At 39.9% G+C, this 19,780-nt stretch overlaps 3 protein-coding genes across 3 annotated transcripts in view; 2 read left to right on the forward strand and 1 right to left on the reverse strand.

The window, feature by feature from the left end:
• Nucleotides 1-586: 586 nt before the first annotated feature.
• Nucleotides 587-19,780, forward strand: part of asic1a (acid-sensing (proton-gated) ion channel 1a) — a 67,172-nt gene continuing 47,978 nt past the window's right edge. The window contains exon 1 of the mRNA XM_056265234.1: nt 587-605. Coding sequence (XP_056121209.1) covers nt 593-605 — 13 coding nt within the window. The 5' untranslated portion in view covers nt 587-592. The remainder of the gene's footprint in view (nt 606-19,780) is intronic.
• On the forward strand, nt 4,224-7,750 carry nefmb (neurofilament medium chain b). The gene is made up of 3 exons (XM_056265233.1): nt 4,224-5,287; nt 6,024-6,148; nt 6,234-7,750. Exons 1-3 carry the CDS (start codon nt 4,283-4,285, stop codon nt 7,231-7,233), a joined length of 2,130 nt encoding a protein of 709 aa, XP_056121208.1. The 5' UTR covers nt 4,224-4,282; the 3' UTR covers nt 7,234-7,750.
• Nucleotides 9,879-12,886, reverse strand: neflb (neurofilament light chain b). Its single transcript, XM_056265236.1, has 4 exons — nt 11,671-12,886; nt 11,287-11,411; nt 10,809-11,149; nt 9,879-10,363 (listed from the first exon to the last, which is right to left on the reverse strand). The coding sequence occupies exons 1-4, from the start codon at nt 12,682-12,684 to the stop codon at nt 10,128-10,130; spliced, it is 1,716 nt and encodes a 571-aa protein (XP_056121211.1). The 5' UTR covers nt 12,685-12,886; the 3' UTR covers nt 9,879-10,127.

Below are 19,780 nucleotides of genomic sequence, written 5' to 3' on the forward strand. Positions count from 1 at the left end.
GACTGCTGTCCAGAAGGCCATCATTGACACCCTCAAGCAAGAGGGTAAGACAGAAAGAAATTTCTGAACAAATAGGCTGTTCCCAGAGTGCTGTATCAAGGCACCTCTGTGGGAAGGAAAAACTGTGGTAAAAAAACGCTGCACAACGAGAAGAGGTGACCGGACCCTGAGGAAGATTGTGGAGAAGGACCGATTCCAGACCTTGGGGGACCTGCGGAAGCAGTGGACTGAGTCTGGAGTAGAAACATCCAGAGCCACCGTGCACAGGCGTGTGCAGGAAATGGGCTACAGGTGCCGCATTCCCCAGGTCAAGCCACTTTTGAACCAGAAACAGCGGCAGAAGCGCCTGACCTGGGCTACAGAGAAGCAGCACTGGTCTGTTGCTCAGTTTTGCATGTCATTCGGAAATCAAGGTGCCAGAGTCTGGAGGAAGACTGGGGAGAAGGAAATGCCAAAATGCCTGAAGTCCAGTGTCAAGTACCCACAGTCAGTGATGGTCTGGGGTGCCATGTCAGCTGCTGGTGTTGGTCCACTGTGTTTTATCAAGGGCAGGGTCAATGCAGCTAGCTATCAGGAGATTTTGGAGCACTTCATGCTTCCATCTGCTGAAAAGCTTTATGGAGATTTTCATTTTTCAGCACGACCTGGCACCTGCTCACACACAGTGCCAAAACCACTGGTAAATGGTTTACTGACCATGGTATTACTGTGCTCAATTGGCCTGCCAACTCTCCTGACCTGAACCCCATAGAGAATCTGTGAGATATTGTGAAGAGAAAGTTGAGAGACGCAAGACCCAACACTCTGGATGAGCTTAAGGCCGCTATCGAAGCATCCTGGGCCTCCATAACACCTCAGCAGTGCCACAGGCTGATTGCCTCCATGCCACGCCGTATTAAAGCAGTCATTTCTGCAAAAGGATTCCCGACCAAGTATTGACTATTGAGTGCATAACTGAACATAATTATTTGAAGGTTGACTCTTTTTTTTGTATTAAAAACACTTCTTTTATTGGTCGGATGAAATATGCTAATTTTTTTAGACAGGAATTTGGGGTTTTCATGAGCTGTATGCCAAAATCATCAGTATTAAAACAATAAAAGACCTGAAATATTTCAGTTGGTGTGCAATGAATCTAAAATATATGAAAGTTTAATTTTTATCATTACATTATGGAAAATAATGAACTTTATCACAATATGCTAATTTTTTGAGAAGGACCTGTATATGTGCAAAAAAAGAGAGACTTCGGTTTGGTCTACTTTATAGGGACTAAAACTCCCCGCAAGACTAGTAAAATCTGATATCACTTTGTGCAGCAAATGGTCCTCACGAGTAAAACTGCTTATTAAACAAACTCAGTAATGTGCTGATGAAAAAGTGAAAGGTTTATGAGTGGTAGGGGGTATAAAATATCATTAGCTCATTATAAAAACAATGCAAGTCAATGGAAAGTCCACATCGTGATTTAAAAAATCAAATGCGTATTTGTGCAATAGGCTTCCTATCTTTATAGTCTGACACACACACGGTTTCTAATATGGAATTCCGAAGCTGCCAAACCCGTCCGGCTCTGTAAATGAGATGTCTGTGTGCAGTGGTGTGCTGCAGAGGGGCGGAGCTTGTGATTTACACCCAGCAGTGTGTGTGTGTGTGTGTGTGTGTGTGAGTCTGCAGGAAAAACAGTGCTGTCAGCCCGCGCGAGCGCTCACGGTGCCGGAGAGCTGCTGACGGAGGAGAGGGATGCTGAAGTGTTGAGTGGGAAATGCAATACTCAAAACACCTAATAGCTGTCCAAGTATGTCTTTAACCTCACGAAAAGAGACTTCTGCACGCTGAAATGATACAGATGTCTTTCTAGTACCAGTGTGTTTATGTTTCTCATCATTTTATTTTCTGCTTCAGCACACACAAACACACGCGTATATGGTGTACTACTATCTGTCTTACATTCCCATTTGTGTGCAACAGTAATGGAGCTCCGCTGTGTTCCTCGGCCTTGTATCGGTTCTGAGCTGACTCAGCATCTCTGCACCCCTTCTGTTGGCTCGCAGCCTGGGTTGAAACATCAGCAGGCGCACTGTCTAAAAGCATGACTGTGCAATTTTATAACCGGCAAAAAAGCAACTTTGTTGGGCTTTACAATTACATTCGAGCGTCTAGTGTTTCACTGCGGCAGGCGATTCCCTATCAGAGTCAACAACGACATATGAGACGGATGAGTTACTAGAGATGATGCACAAACAGCTAGCTCAACATATTATAGCCTATAGGATATAACTCAAACTAGGCTATATATAGTATATATACACACTCTGACACATACACACGTTATGTTTTGATGTTTTATGGGGACTTTCCATAGACATTATGATTTTTATACTGTACAAACTGTATATTATATGCCCTTACACTAACCCTACCCCTAAACCTGCCCATCACACACAACTTTCTGCATTTTTACATTTTCAAAAAACATCACTTAGTATGATTTATAAGCACTTTTCCTCATGGGGACCAAAAAAATGTCCCACAAGAACAACTATTTCGGATATTGCCATCTTTGTGGGAATTTTGTCTCCATAATGTAGGGTTTACCAGGCCCCACGCACGCGCACGCGAGCACACACACACACACACACACACACAGCTATATTGTCTGAACCCTGAATCTTGAGCATCAGTGTCATTAGCAACAGTCCACTTTCCTCTCTTGATTGTCAGATTTTCAATTGATTATCTATGATTTGTATTGATCTAGTCTGCAAAAGCTTTTTGTATATAACCTCTGACATATGTGTACAGGATTTCCCATCATGCCCCACTTCTTCCAGTATGTGTCTGCTCATTTTACTCGTCATGGCTATAATCTGGATAAAGTTGAAGTGCAGTTTTTAATGGCATTATTACTGCAGTTGTATTGGATTAGTCTTATATAATGATATTAATATCATAACATCTTGGTGATTTGCGCCCTTTTTTTAATTGATATCAGTATTCAATATGCTTTTTTAGGTCCTTTGGGTACTTCCTTATGAAGAAAGTATAATTGTTATTTTAGGAAGGCCCTTGGTTTTTTATTAAGCATTGAACTAAAATGACTCCCTTGTGGACTCTAAAATGAATTAGAAAAATTCTTATAACCTTGGTACTTTGCTGCATTATTGAACCTTCCTGACAACAGAGGGCAAATCCCCAATGCATCAACTGAGGCTGACGGCGGATTGGCTGCTTCGTCTTTCCATCTGCACACATTCAAGAATGTCAATGTCTAAAGCAAAGGAAAAAAATGACACTTTATTAGAAAGTGATCAGTTAAAGAGGTGAACGTTACAGTAATATGGGACAGATGTTTTCCATAAATATTATATTGGTTTTTAGCCTTTCGATCCGTCTATGATGTTCATTTTAATTTGAATAGAAGTGCATATACTAGGCTACTTTATTTTGTGTTTAGCAGTGCTTTATGTCCCACAGTGTGGGATTTTATAATTCATCTGTATATTCAAAAACATTTTTTTAATAAAAACTTTTATAATTATCTTATCATTATTACGTATGCAGTTTATTGACTGCAAATGAATGCAGAGACTACATGGAATGTCTGTACTTGTAAAAGTACTGTGTATTTATTGTTCAGCCAGTGATGAATATTTGTTATATCTGTGCAAATATTTTGTTCAATCTTTGCACAAATTGCTTTTCTCTTCTTTGCATTGCTCTGCAAGTGCAATACACCTGAATTTGTTTAAGTTCGTAAGTAAAAAATAAGATAACGTGAATTTTGCTTCAAATTCAGTTTTTGGCAAAGAAAGTTGCACTTTTTGTGGGTTGCTCCAAAGTTCACAGCAAACATAAGTTAGAATTGGGATAGATAGATAGATAGATAGATAGATAGATAGATAGATAGATAGATAGATAGATAGATAGATAGATAGATAGATAGATAGATAGATAGATAGATAGATAGATAGATAGATAGATAGAGCGGATAAAGTCTTATCTGCAATACATGCAAAAAAGTGCATCAAGTGCACTAAACAACATGTGATGCAGAAAGTCACAGCCTCTTGACTTCAACTTGTATACAATTTTAAAAGACTTCGACCACTGAGGTGAATTGCTGAACAACCCAACGACCCAAGGTCCTCCTCCATCTTCATCGATTGTCCAAGGGGAGGGTGGTGCTCCTGCCTCGTTGACAAAGTAAGCGCGTATAAATAGAACAGGACCGAACACACCGTGCCCTCATCACACCACCAATTCACAAGCACCGTTCACCATGGACATGATAGGTACCTCCTCCCGCCGAAGAGCTCTGGAGACACGGACTATCCGCCAACCGTCATCCACTATGCGCTCGTGGGCTAAAAGCAGTCCTCTGTCTTTCAAAAGAACCGCAAATGTGACTGCATCAAGATCTGCGTACAGTCCTTCCGTGCTCGCGTCTCCGGAAGGGTTCGAGTTGAGCGCGGCGCTCAACGGAGATCCGGCGCGTCATAACGAGAAGGAGCAGCTCCATGGGCTCAACGATCGCTTCGCCAGCTACATCGACAAGGTTCGCTTCCTCGAGGAGCAGAACAAGCAGCTCGAGGCTGAGATCCAAGCGCTAAAGCAGCAGAAACTGTCGCAGTCCCTGCAGAGCGATGGGTACGACCGCGAGCTCCAAGACCTGCGCTGCGCCCTGGAGCAGCTCCACAAGGAGAAGGCGCAGATCCTGCTGGACACAGACCACATGGATGAGGATCTCCAGCGGATCCGGGAGCGCTATGAAGATGAATCCAGGCTCAGAGAGCACATGGAGGCTGCGATCCGAGGCATGAAGAAAGACAAGGACGACTCGGTTCTGATGAAGATGGAGTTGGAGAGGAAAGTCCAGTCGCTCGTGGACGAAATTGACTTCGTGCGGCAGAACCACGAGGAGGAGATCAGCGAGCTTCTGGCTCAGCTTCAAGCCGCGCAGGTGCCGGTGGTGGAGATGAGGGACCTCCAGAAGACCGACATCACCTCTGCGCTCCGGGAGATCCGCGCGCAACTGGACGGGCTCTCCTCCCAGAACCTCCAGCAGGCTGAAGAGGTGTTCCAGTGCCGCTATGCCATGCTGACGGACGCCGCGGAACAGAACAAGGATGCTATAAAGTCAATACGGGACGAGATCGGTGACTACCGCCGTCAGATCCAAGCCAAGAACGTTGAACTGGAGACTCTTCGAGGCACCAAAGATTCACTGGAAAGGCAGCTGCATGATATCGAAGACCGCCACAACACTGACGTTGCCAGTTATCAGGTCAGCTTATCAAGACCTAATAAAACATTTAAAACCGAATCCACTATAAGTTTAATTCAATAATAATATGAATACAAATTATTACTAATTAATTAATTAAAAATTCATAAGAATGTTTTTTATCATTTATATCAGATGTGACAGAAATCCTGCAGCCCTAGTAGCTATAATTAAGTAAGTATGCGCACTGCACCGTTGCGCGTAAATACGCACGCAGTGCGCAAACCACCTGTAAGATAATTGCTTTTCCGTGATATGAACGATGGAATTTATTTATTTTTAGAGTTTATTTATTTATTAATTCTAATGTCTTAAATGGAAGCAAATGCACATGGCTGTGTTGCAAAACAGAAAGCACCCACGATGGCCAAAATTGCTGCTTACTAGGTTTTGAAACCCAGCCATAATTTCACAGGTGGTTGCGCACTGCGTGCGTAATTATGCGTAGCGTGCAATGCGCGTACTAGCCTACTTACTATTCACTAGTGCTGCAGGACTTCGTTTTAGTGGTTTGTTGTGTTTCTCCCAGGCCGGTTATAAATTATAAAAGACAAATCATAAAACAGATGCTACATTTGGTACAATGAGAACATTAGCCACCAAATAAGATCTTTTATAAATGTAGTTGTTTCCTCTGTAAGGGAAAAGATATCTTTTTTTGTCAATACTGAGTCATAATTTCTTGCTGTTAAATTTTAAGTGTAAACTAATGAATTTATCACATCTGCTTTAACAGGAAATGATTCATCAATTGGAAAATGATCTAAAAGGAACAAAATGGGAAATGTCTCGTCATCTTCGGGAATATCAGGATCTGCTCAATGTCAAGATGGCACTGGATGCTGAAATCGCAGCTTACAGGTAGTGTTGTGCAGAACATTACACTTTCTTTGCTCTTTTTCATGTCTTGTTTGATTTATGACAAACTTTTCTCTTTTAAACGCAGGAAACTACTGGAGGGCGAGGAGACTCGCTTCCGTACCGTCTCTGGAAGTATTTCAAGCGCTGCGTTTGCGTACAGCCAGCCCAGATCATCTAAGGTCAAACATAAAATAGTGGAGGAGATCATTGAGGAGACTAAAGGAGAGAGTGACATCGATGATGACCTGGCAGAGGTGGCAAAAGAGGTGGCAGAAGAAGCTGGTGAGGGTGAAGAGGAGAAAGAGGAGGAGGAAGAGATTGTTGCCGCCAGTCAGGCCAAAGTGAGTTCCGCCGCTCCTGAGGGAGAAGAAGAGGAAGAGGAAGGAGAAGATGAGGAAGAAACAGCAGAAGAAGGAGAGGCGGCTGAGGAGGAAGAGGAAGAGGAGGAAGAGGGTGAGGAGGAAGAGGCACAAGTGGAAGTGATTGAGGAAACAAAACTGTGTGGAGACAAATCGCCAACATCAGAGAAAGAAGGCAGTGACAAAGAAGAAGAAGCAAAGGTAGAGGAGGAGGACGCTGAAGAACAAGAGGCGGAAGCGACAGAACAAACCAAAGATGACGAGGAGGAGAAGGAAGAAGCTGATGAAAAAGACGACGAGAAAGAGGAGACCAAATCCGAAGGAGATGAAGAGAAGAAAGACGAGTCTGGAGGAGAGGAAACAAAGGCTGATTCCGAGAAGAGCGACAAAAAAAGCGATACAGAGGAAGACGAAAAGAAATCCCCCGTAAGTGAAGAAAAAGACAAACCAGAAAGCCCAGCCGAGGAAAAGCAGCAAGAAGAAAAACAGGAAGTTGTTCGCAACGGTGAGCAGACGAGCCCGGCCAAAGAGGAAGCTAGTCCGAAAGAAGAGGTCCAAACCAGAACAGTGGAGACCATCACCAACGGAGACAAGCAGAGCAAAGCAGACGCGGTGAAAGAGGAGGAGAAGGAGCCGGAGGAAAAGCCTCAGGAGGCAAAGAAAGTCCCCAAAAAGGTGGAGAAAGTCACTCCGCAAGCCAAGAAGGAAATCAAAGGAAAAGACTGATGCAAATGATTCTGATGGGAAATTAGTTATAATCAATTGTTAGAAATAATTCTATTTGATGCAAAATGTGAAAATGACGCAGCTAGCAAAAATAATTGCATGCGTGTTAAATGATTAACTTGCATGTGTGGTTTGGGAGGACGTCGCCATGCTGAGCTGTTGCGTCTGAAACAGAAATTATAGCGCGTTTGAATTAAAGTGCAAACACATTACGCTGCTAATGACTCGAACCATCTCTGTTAACGAGACGTTTCACCGTGATGTGAAGTTCTCCAGCCGCTGTTTGGCAATAATGGTGCTACAACAATATCATCATTCGCAGGCGCACTTTGAGCAGAAACTCCTTCATTTCATCTGTATACTTCTTGCCTTAAGACACAATGCACTGAACCAATGATAAGAGTCGGTTTGTTAACGCAAAACACAAAAGCTGTTAACAATGATACTGTGAAAGCCAACTGGTGCTGCTCTTTGCAATATCACATCAATCAATAAAAGCTCATCAAGTCCTTACAAAGCTTCTAGTGTGTTTGCATTTATACTGTACACACAAGTTTGGGGTCAATAAGACGGAAGTCTCTTATGCTCACCAAGGCTTTGATTGAGTAGAAACAGTAAAATATTATTACAATATTAAATAACTGTTTTCTAGTTGAATGTATTTTAAAATGTAATTTATTCTTGTGATCAAAGCTGAATTTTCAGCATCATTACTCCAGTCTTCAGTGTCACATGATCCTTCGGAAATAATTCTAATACTCTCTAAAAAATGCTGGGTTGTTTCAACCCAAATTTGGGTCAAATATGGACAAACCCAAATGTTGGGTTAAAAATGCAATTAAAAAATTTACCGTTGAAAGTGAAAGTTGAAGTTGGGTTAAAATTTGAAATGACATTTTTAACCCAACATTTAGGTTTGTCCATATTTTACTCAAATTTGGGTTAAAACAACCCAGCATTGTTTAGAGTGTATGATAATTTGCTGCTCAAGAAACATTTCTTATCATCAATGTTAAAAACAGTTGTTCTGCTTAATATTTTTGTGGAACAGAATAATCAATTTTAATGCATTCTTTCTGAATAAAAATATTATGGACATTCGCACTGCAACGATTTAGAAACAAATAGCACATAGATGATTGGTGATAATCACAAAAATCAATATAATTTCAACATGGAAAATTCACATGTACCCCTAAATGATACATTTACCAATAAAATATTTATTGTCATGTGGATAAAGGGCCTTGTCAGACACAGTGCACTGCAAAGTTACCATTGCATGATTATTGTATATAATCTATCTAATTGCTTTCATTAAATGTTTCCTACATATTAACAATATTAAGATCACAAATTTGCACAACAACCATTCATTATCCTTCCACTAGATAGAAGATAAAGTCCTTTACATGTAAACTAAGATTAATAGTTGGCAATAAAACCTTCTTTTTTTCCACCTGGGCAAATGGAAAGAATGACAACTAGCATGACAGTGAAGCATGACTTAACTCACAAACGTTTCATCACACCGTGGACATTAATCAAAAGAAAAAAATCAGACGAGACCATCTCTAAACCCCCTCCATTAGTGTATCTACATGTCAGCGTATAGTTGTCAATTAGGGTAATGGAGAACATGTGCTGCACTGGCTTGTTAGAGCTCGAGCCGAGTCCTCTGGCTCATCAGGGAACCGAATTTGTGCGGAAGGATGTCGCTGAGGGGGCAGTAATTGGATTTGTATGCTAAAACACACTAATTCAAATGATAAATCAATAGAGATTTGTGCTGACCACTGGGTATGACTGAGGATCACATCTGGGGTGACAGTGCATTGCTGACACACTTATCCAACACACTTAGTGGTGAACTCCGGTGGATTCGAACCTAAAACTTCCCTGTTAACAGCCCAGATTTGAACCACTATGCAACACTCACCTCGTATATATGTGCATTAGAACCATAAGCTTTGCCTGGACTCTGCTCTGTGCTGTATGGGCGCAAAATAGTCACATCACATCAGTAGTGAATCACTTTAGCTGAGCTCTGAGGTTTCTTGCATTATATTGATTACAGCTGTCATGAATAAATAATCAATATGCAGCGCTATATATACTTGAGTTAATGGCTCCGTACTTGCAGCTGTAGTGTACCTGAATAGATTATACTATTCTCTCAGTATTTCTACAGTATGCCTGATATATAGAGAGAGAGCAGAGCAATATCGTATCCCACAATGCCCTGTTCTAAACCTTTAATGCCTGGCATTACAAATAAACTGGAAGAAATTTTCAACATTTAATCAACAAGTTCCGACAAAACATGCAAAGTAACCTTCTTCTGAAATGATAGACACCACTCACTGAATTATGCATGCCACATAATTTGTTCAAGTTAGTTATTCTGTACTACTAGCAGCATACAGTGTACAGCACAGTTAAGCAGGCAGAAAACAACAACACAGAGAAACGCACAAGGTTGTTTGTTAAGATTTTATTGGAAGGCAATGAGCCTTTCTTTGAGGATCTGGTATAAGGCATTTTGTATACTAAGCACACTTGTGTTCGCATAGGCAGTTGATAGTGTGATTAATGCTGAAGGCAAACAGACACAATGCTCAAATAATAACATTTGTTTGCATTTTAATAAATAAACATCAATTAAACCAACACAAGAAACCTGCAATCACAATTTCCCTGCCAAGCGCAAACATAAGGCATGTGTTCATGCATAGGCTACTCTGGCTTTAGGCGATCTCTATGGTTGCATTTATTATTGTAGTTTGCGTCTGAATGTGAAATGGAGCAGCTGGACACAGTAAACTTGTCGAGATGTGTGAGATAAACGAGGTTTGATCACCTCCAGCTAGCACCAGGGGTTTGGTCCAGTGGGTTTACTTCTCTTTCGGCTTGCCTTTCTCAGCTTTACTCTCTTTCTCGTCGTCGTCTCCTTTCTTTTTCTCCTCTTCTTTTCCTGTATCATCCTTGTCCTCCTCTTCTTCTTCTTCACCTTTCCCTTCTTCTTTATCACCTTCTTCACCCTCTCCTCCTTCCTCTTTTTCTTCCTCCTCTTCCTGTTCTCCCTTATCCTCACCTTCATCCTCTGCTCCCTCTTCACCTCCTTCTTCACCTGTAAAAGAGACAACAAATGTTGATAGATAGATAGATAGATAGATAGATAGATAGATAGATAGATAGATAGATAGATAGATAGATAGATAGATAGATAGATAGATAGATAGATAGATAGATAGATAGATAGATAGATAGATAGATAGATAGATAGATAAATAGAATTTATATGTTATATATAAACACATTTTAACAAACAAAAAAATGTAGGTACAAAATGGTAATGTAAAAAAGTTTAATAAAAAATCTAGTTATAATGAACTTTTTTTCACTAAATGAAGATAAATAAAAATAAATAAAAAGGGAAAAATATGGGGGGGGAAATATTAATGATTTTAATTTACTGTATATAATGCACCTATGTGTCAAACATAATAAATAGAAACAATTTTTATATAAATTAAATTAAAATATATCTATATAAAAAAACAAATGATCCTCACCCTCTTCTTTTTCCTCTTCCTCTTTTTTTTCTTCCTCCTCCTCATCCTCCTTCTCACCCTCTTCCTCCACCACCTCCTCCTCTTCCTCCTCCTCCTCTTCTTTCTCTGGACTTGCCCCAGCTTCCTGCATCTGACTGGCTTCTATAATCTCATCCGGAATGGCGGAGTAGCTCATAAATCTGGTTCCCAGAAGATAGGGGGCGCCAGAGGTCAGACTGGCCTGCACAGAGAACACGGGACGGCCGAAAGACGGAGTGGCAGCGATGGAGGGAGAAAACACACTGGACATACCGCCAATACCGCCCACGTTGAAGCGGGTTTCTTCTCCTTCCAGAAGTTTCCTGTTGGAATGTAAATAAACTTTTTATTTAAGGATCTAAAGAAGTTGTCAAGATTAGGGAGGATCAAATGTAATCAATCCAAAACCCATATTAATTGATTGGGTTATATATCAAATGCAAAACTTGACATTACCAACCTGTAAGCAGCTATTTCAATGTCCAAGGCCATTTTCACATTGAGAAGGTCCTGATATTCTTTAAGGTAACGGCCCATTTCACTCTTCATGGACCTTAGCTCATTCTCCAAGTCACCGATGTTATCCTGTCCAGACAAAAAAATAAAGACACAAGTTTAGATTTTGGAGTACAACAGTGCATATAGAGCATTATTGAAGGATATAGCTATCCTGTAGCTCAAACAGTAGAGCATGGCACTAGCAAAACCAAGGTCATGGGTTCAGTTCCCAGGGACAGCAAGAACTGATCAAATGTGTGCCTTGAGTACAATGTAAGTAACTTTAAATAAAAGCCTCTGCTAAATGCATAAATGTAAATTGAGTGCATGCAGTTATGATTCTGACCTGTAGCTCAGCGATCTCTGAGCTCTGTTTCTCCTCGACCTCTTGCAGTTGTCTCTCCAGAGCTTGGTTCAGGCCCTGGCATGCTTCGATCTCCAGGTCTCGAGATTTCAGCAGGCGACGGTACTCCCCGGCCTCGTCTTTAGCGGTGCGGATGTTCTCCGTGTGTTTGGCAGTGTCCTCCGTCATGGTGCTCACCTTCCCGCGGAACCAGTCCTCTGCGGCCTGGATGTTCTGCTGAGCCAGGCGCTCGTACTGACCTCGGATGTCTCGGAGAGCCACAGAGAGATCCGGTTTGGCCACTTCCATCTCCACCGACACCTGGGCGCTGTACTGCACCTGGGCTTGGAGCTCAGCGATCTCGCTTTCATGGAGCCTCTTGAGGAAGGCCAGCTCGTCCAGTAGAGTATCGGCTCGTTTTTCCAGCTCAGACCTGGCCAACGCTGCATCGTCCGCCCCCTTCCTGGCATCCACCATCCGGCCTTCGGCTTCCTCACGGGCCAGGACTACTTCTTCATAGCGACTCTGCAAGTCCTTGAGTGCGTCTTCCAGTCGGTCCCGCCTTTCTTGAGCCGCTTGGCGCTCCCTACGGGCCTCGTCCACCGCCGCGCGCAGTTCCCTCGCCTCTTGCTCGTACAGACCCCTGAGGCGGGAGGGTTCGCAGTGCCTCTGGCGCAGCAGGAGCAGCTCTGACTCCAGGGAACGGTTCTGGAGCTCCAGGCCATGCACACGCTCAATGAAGCTGGCGAAGCGGTCGTTGAGGCCCTGGAGTTGGGCCCTCTCCTGCGTCCGCACCACTTTAAACTCCGAGCTCAGCTGAGAAGCCTGGCTCAGGTCCAGCTCTGAACGCTGCAGAGCTGCAGAGGAGGAGAGAACCGAGGCACGGGACGGGGATGAGTAGGTTGAGTAGACAGATCGAGAACGACTGCTTGCTCCGCCGAAGGGCGTCCCGCTGCGCACCACCACGCGTCTCCTCTGCACAGACGGGAGATAAGGGTTGTAACTCATTGAGCTCATGGTTGTTGAAGAGAGAAGAGAGCAGAGGTTTCCGCAGTGCTGCTGCTGTTGTGGAGAGAGGTCTGCGAGGATGTACCGCCACTGGCACGGCTTTTTATAGCAGGAGGAGAGACTCTGACGCAGAGCTTTTTACTGACAGCGTGAATCCATTACCTTTCAGTGCGGGCTGGGATGGGTTTCTCAGGAGTGGAGGGGCGGATTACAGAAATGGATTGGCAATGCAATGCGAAATAGAGAGAGAGAGAGAGAGAGAGAGAGAGAGAGAGAGAGAGAGAGAGAGAGAGAGAGAGAGAGAGAGAGAGAGAGAGAGAGAGAGAGAGAGAGAGAGCACAGCAAAGAGGGCAATGAGGACAAAGCTTTTAAGAGCTTGCAGAGGAAAAACACAATTTAGGCTTCATTGCACAGATCTAACAGGGGATATAACTGTTAAATTCAGCCTTTAATATTAGTTACCAGCAGTTCTCTTTGCATTTAAACTGTTTCTAGTCGTGAGATGAGAAATCTGCATAATATTTTCACATTTGCCATCTTAAAATGTTGGCAAAATTAGTGTGAAGGAAAGGCTTGTGCAAGTGTGTATATTCACACTTGGCTCCACAGGCCACTAAAATCTCAGTCACTAGATGCTCTAAAGGCAAATCTTACAATCTGCACATAAACATTAACAGAAGGACTTACACACGTAAATGCTTCTCTCTAGTGGTGGTTGAAGGTATTGTGAAATAATTCAAGTCAGAGTACATCGATGTGAAATAATGCAGAGTCATTGAAGAAACTGACAACTACACAATAACCTGAAATAATAATAATAATAATCTGTCAATCACAAAAAATAGGTCCCTAAAGAACAATATTTCACACATTTTTAATAGATTCTGACAGAAATGGATTTAGATTATTGGACATTTTTGAGCAACCTTCTTATACTTCATTTTCCCTTTCTTTATTCTTGCTTAACAGTTAACTTTAAATATCAGACAAACATCTTCATGATTGCTAAAGTCTCTTCAACAGCCAGACTAATGCAGGAGATGAAGTGATGATGACAAAATGAGTTTATTGAACATTCTTAGTGTCTTTGTCAAAGCTCAAAACAAATTCAACAAGTCTTATTATGCGTAACATTGTGTAACATTGCATTTCGTTTTAATAAAGAAATGGGCACTGCTTTTTAACTCTTATGGCCTTAACATTGCATTTCGTTTTAATAAAGAAAAGAAAACAGAATGTGTCATTATTGGGTTCTTCAATGACATCCATCATGTCAAATGTTGTACATATCCGAATAAAGGCACTGGTCAAAAGCATATTTCTGCAACAGTGCTCTTTGGGCAAAGCAATGAAAAATTACTGCTTCACAACATCATCCTGTTACATTAAAAACCTTGAAATGGAGACATTCTCTTACCTCTTACTCATGAAGACAAATATCCCTTGAAACCACACAATCATAAGATTAAACAATTATAGAAAGTAAATGTAGTGCTGCAAAATATAAATGCATAAATTGATAATAATATTAATAATAAAAAGATGAATAAATGATTAAAGGATAAATGTAAGTAAAAAAATAATACGAATAAATGATAAATCAAATGACTAATGATTATAAATTATTATAAAATAAAATCATATACAAAACAAAGAAAATAAAACACAATAGGTGTATGATTGCTCTCTTAAAGTAACACACACATGAGAATCCCTATTCAACATCACACAAACAGCCTGCAGTTATTTTACAAAGCTCTAAGGTGCACAACAATAAAGCATAACGAATTTATAACATTGTTTTATAATAGTGTATAATTGTGTGTAGGCTACTGTAGTTTATAATAGTGTATCATTGTGTATACTGTAGTTTATAATAGTGTATCATTGTTTTATATTATTGTTTTGTTTTTGTATTTCAGGAGCTCAGGTTTTCAACAACAATGACAGTATTCATTTGATTTGTTAAATATTCATGTTTAAATTCATATATAAAATGTTAAAATATTAAGTAGTAGTTGACAAGTCTCAGGGATTAAAAGTGCAGTAAGCAATTATTTGAGAAACACCGTTGATATTTGAAATCAACACTCAAACAAACACACCCCTCCCTTCATTGCTCCGCCCCCAAACTAACAAACACGCTATGCAACACAGGCAACCGCTAACAGCTGGCGCATCAGGCAGCTCGCACAAGTATGTATGAATCAGCTGTGATCAACAACAACAGCATACAAAAGCGTATCTTGGTTCTGTGAAATATAGCAACCATTATATCCACAAATCGAGCAGAAACAAAGCAACCTGGGAGTCCGTTTTCAGCCCTTAAAGGGTTAGTTTACCCAAAAATGAAAATTATGTCATTAATGACTCACCCTCATGTCGTTCCAAGCCCGTAAGACCTCCGTTCATCTCCGTTCACATTTTAGATGTAGTCCGAGATCTTTCTGTCCCTCCATTGTAAATGTATGTACGGTATACTGTCCTTGTCCAGAAAGGAAATAAAGACATCATCAAAGTAGTCCATGTGACATCAGTGGGTTAGTTCGAATGTTTTGAAGCATCGAAAATACATTTTATAATTTCCTCCATCAGTTGTATTTAACTCCGGAGAAGATTCATAAGTTCAAACCTGAGCTATCTGATGCATGCTTCCGCTGTACAATAGAGGTGGGCACCTTCCTACACTGTACTTGGTCGTGTGTAAAAGTAAGAGATTTCTGGATTGACTTTTGTAGTGTCTTGACTGATTACACAAATTTCATTACCGGTTGACCCAGAGTTTTGTTTTTGCTGGGGAACTTCATGAAAATTGATAAAATATTAAACAGGTTTCAGAAACATTTTCTGGAGATAGCTCTGGCAGTGGCTAGAAAATGCATTGCTGTCTCATGGAAGTCTGATTCCCCTCTATCTATAACTAGGTGGTATTTAGAAATGAATAGATGCGTGCCATTAGAAAAAATAACATATAGCCTTAGAAAGGGATACAATACTTTTATTAAAATCTGGCGACCCTATCTAGATCATGTGGATAATGTGATATTAGAATGTGACTGACCTCGAAGACATTGTTACATTACATTTCTACTGTAGAATATTGGAGCACCCTTTTGGGGAGGGGGAGGGGGATTGTTTTTCTTTTTCTTTTTCTTATTTTACTTGTTCTTCTGTTTTTGTTTTTGTATACTGAAAAACTGAAAATAAAGTATTCCAAAAAAAAAAAGAAAATACATTTTGGCCCAAAAATAACAAAAACTACGACTTTATTCAGCATTGTATTGTCTTCCGGTTCTGTTCTGGATCCGCGTTCAGTGCCGCTGCTGACGTGTCTCTGGTGCGTCCGTGTATTCGGGTTCAAATAAATATGGCTGGGCAAAAAAATGCAAGTCTTCCTCTGTGTCGAAATCCTTAGACATGTTTGCGAAGATTGTTTTGTTTCCAGCGTGCGTCTCCCTCAGACTGTAAACGAAGCTCGGGCGCACCAGACACACGTCAGCAGCGTCTTGCGTCAGAGTGAACGCGGATTGACAACAGAACCGGAAACTTTATGGCAAGCCATTTTAGCATTTAAAAGCTAAGTTTGACTATCCGGAATTAACATTGTAGATATCAACAACGTCTTTCTGACTAGTCGTAATTACATTTTGGATAGTTGGAATTGTCATTCAAGATATCTGTAACGTAATTGTGACTAGTCGAAACGACAGATAGAGATATCTGTAATTCAGTTTTGACTAGGCAAAACTGAATTACAGATATCAGCAATGACGTCATTGAAAACGACATTCAACTCGTCACACATCTTAAATGACAATTGCAGATATCTGTAATTCAGTTTTGCCTAGGCAGAATGAAAGTTAAAGATATCTCAAACGTCATTATAACTAGTGCAAATTATTGTGCATGATGTAATTTCCCCTCCCCACCATAATCAAAAAAGAAGTGGGTTAATTTCCTTATTTGGAAGAAGAAAAAAGCTGCATTGGCTTTAATCGAAAAAAAAAAAAAAAACAATAAAAAAACACCAGAAAATGTTTACATGTTTCCAGCATGACACAAATTGTATTCATTTGCATTAGCCAGGGTCTCTCAAAAATATTGGCAACATGCAATGTTTGCCATGCATTTCTATGTTGTCACCATGCTTAAAATTAGTAGATTATTGTTGACGAAAGATTTATGCTTGAGAGAGATTCACACTAATTCACTTTAATGAAGATGCTTACATGCATGCAATTCTTGCCATGGAAGTGCAATAACATTTGATTGATTGAACTTCCTTAGATGAGAAAAAACAGTTCTCAGATTTTTTTTTTTTCCCCACAGTAAAAATCCATGATGAGCTAACAGCATTAAAAAGACGATTAAAAACTCCTTCACCCTCGACATGGTGCTAATTAAAAGTGAACAGTTAACAGGTGCTATGTGATTTGATGATTTGAACAACAACACGCTCTGCTCCCGCCTAAAGTGGGATGCGGCCGAGCCTAATTTGCATACAGATATCTGCAACTTCATTTCGCCTAGTCAAAACTCTAATTCAAGATATCTGTAATTACATTTTGACTAGGCAGAATGAAAGTTACAGATATCTCAAATTTCAGATATCTCTAATCAAAATTCATTTTAAGATATCTATAACTTGATAATAGATATCTACAATTAAATTATGACTATCCCTAACTCCAGTTTGAGATATCTACAATGCCATTTTGACTAGTTATAATTCCAGTAACAGATATCTACAACATACTTTCGCCTAGTCCAAACTTAATTTAAGATATCTGAAAAGGAACATGTAGATATCTTGAATTGAGGTGAATTAAAGATATCTTGAATTGGAGTTAGTACTAGTCATAATCAAATTGTAGATATCTTAAACTAGAATTACAGATATCTACAATTCAGTTGCAGATATCCGTAATTCACATAGTGGATATCTGCAACTGAATTGTAGATATCTGTAATGACAAACCCCATACAAATGAATGGCAAAAGTGATGTCATTTGTCCTAGGAAGAATGTCTTTGTGGATATCTGAAATGATAATTATGGATAGGAAGAATGTAATTGCGGATATCTGAAATGTTCTTTTTGACTAGGCAAAACTGAATTACAGATATCTGCAACACATATCCAGTCTAGCTGTTAAATGTTAAAATGGCTTGCCATAAAACTTTAGGCTTGTTTGAGATGAGCAAAATCTGCGCAGAACCGATCACCGGTGATCAGCGCGAGATGCATGCCGGTTAGAAATGTGTCCGAGTGCGGTCCGCTATGGCAAGCCCTTTTAACATTTAAAAGCTAAGTTTGACTATCCGGAATTAACATTGTAGATATCAACAACTTCTTTCTGACTAGTCGTAATTACATTTTGGATAGTTGGAATTGTCATTCAAGATATCTGTAACGTAATTGTGACTAGTCGAAACGACAGATAGAGATATCTGTAATTCAGTTTTGACTAGGCAAAACTGAATTACAGATATCTGCAATGACATCATTGAAAACGACATTCAACTCGTCACACACCTTAAATGACAATTGCAGATATCTGTAATTCAGTTTTGCCTAGGCAGAATGAAAGTTAAAGATATCTCAAACGTCATTATAACTAGTGCAAATTAGTGTGCATGATGTAATTTCCCCTCCCCACCATAATCAAAAAAGAAGTGGGTTAATTTCCTTATTTGGAAGAAGAAAGAAGCTGCATTGGCTTTAATCGAGAAAAAAAAAAAACAATAAAAAAACACCAGAAAATGTTTACATGTTTCCCGCATGACACAAATTGTATTCATTTGCATTAGCCTGGGGGTCTCTCAAAAATATTGGCAACATGCAATGCCATGCATTTCTATGTTTATGACCATGCTTAAAATTAGTAGATTATTGTTGACGAAGGATTTATGCTTGAGAGAGATTCACACTAATTCACTTTAATGAAGATGCTTACATGCATGCAATTCTTGCCATGGAAGTGCAATAACATTTGATTGATTGAACTTCCTTAGATGAGAAAAAACAGTTCTTAGTTCAGATTAGTTTTTTTTTTCCCACCGTAAAAATCCATGATGAGCTAACAGCATTAAAAAGACGATTAAAAACTCCTTCACCCTCGACATGGTGCTAATTAAAAGTGAACAGTTAACAGGTGCTATGTGATTTGATGATTTGAACAACAACACGCTCTGCTCCCGCCTAAAGTGGGATGCGGCCGAGCCTAATTTGCATACAGATATCTGCAACGTCATTTCGCCTAGTCAAAACTCTAATTCAAGATATCTGTAATTACATTTTGACTAGGCAGAATGAAAGTTACAGATATCTCAAATTTCAGATATCTCTAATCAAAATTCATTTTAAGATATCTATAAATTGATAATAGATATCTACAATTAAATTATGACTATCCCTAACTCCAGTTTGAGATATCTACAATGCCATTTTGACTAGTCATAATTCCAGTAACAGATATCTACAACATACTTTCGCCTAGTCCAAACTTAATTTAAGATATCTGAAAAGGAACATGTAGATATCTTGAATTGAGGTGAATTAAAGATATCTTGAATTGGAGTTAGTACTAGTCATAATCAAATTGTAGATATCTTAAACTAGAATTACAGATATCTACAATTCAGTTGCAGATATCCGTAATTCACATAGTGGATATCTCCAACTGAATTGTAGATATCTGTAATGATAAACCCCATACAAATGAATGGCAAAAGTGACGTCATTTGTCCTAGGAAGAATGTCTTTGTGGATATCTGAAATGACAATTATGGATAGGAAGAATGTAATTGCGGATATCTGAAATGTTATTTTTGACTAGGCAAAACTGAATTACAGATATCTGCAACACATATCCAGTCTAGCTGTTAAATGTTAAAATGGCTTGCCATAACTAACTCCAATTCAAGATATCTTTAATTCACCTCAATTCAAGATATCTACATGTTCCTTTTCAGATATCTTAAATTAAGTTTGGACTAGGCGAAAGTATGTTGTAGATATCTGTTACTGGAATTATAACTAGTCAAAATGGCATTGTAGATATCTCAAACTGGAGTTAGGGATAGTCATAATTTAATTGTAGATA

The sequence above is a fragment of the Rhinichthys klamathensis genome, unplaced genomic scaffold (genome assembly GCF_029890125.1).
Source record: "Rhinichthys klamathensis goyatoka isolate OS25496 unplaced genomic scaffold, OSU_Roscu_1.1 h1tg000231l_1, whole genome shotgun sequence".
Taxonomy (NCBI): Eukaryota; Metazoa; Chordata; class Actinopteri; order Cypriniformes; family Leuciscidae; genus Rhinichthys; species Rhinichthys klamathensis.

What these genes read in the sequence shown, in the direction of transcription:
- neflb (XM_056265236.1), bottom strand. Translation starts at nt 12,684, where the DNA reads ATGAGCTCAATGAGTTACAACCCTTATCTCCCGTCTGTGCAGAGGAGA. An exon ending in CAGAGATCGCTGAGCTACAG is followed by an intron (nt 11,412 to 11,670) that starts GTCAGAATCATA and finishes TTGTCTGGACAG; the next exon opens with GATAACATCGGTGACTTGGA. An exon ending in GGAAGAGGAAAAAGAAGAGG is followed by an intron (nt 10,364 to 10,808) that starts GTGAGGATCATT and finishes TCTCTTTTACAG; the next exon opens with GTGAAGAAGGAGGTGAAGAG.
- nefmb (XM_056265233.1), top strand. Translation starts at nt 4,283, where the DNA reads ATGGACATGATAGGTACCTCCTCCCGCCGAAGAGCTCTGGAGACACGG. An exon ending in CTGACGTTGCCAGTTATCAG is followed by an intron (nt 5,288 to 6,023) that starts GTCAGCTTATCA and finishes CTGCTTTAACAG; the next exon opens with GAAATGATTCATCAATTGGA. An exon ending in GCTGAAATCGCAGCTTACAG is followed by an intron (nt 6,149 to 6,233) that starts GTAGTGTTGTGC and finishes TTTTAAACGCAG; the next exon opens with GAAACTACTGGAGGGCGAGG.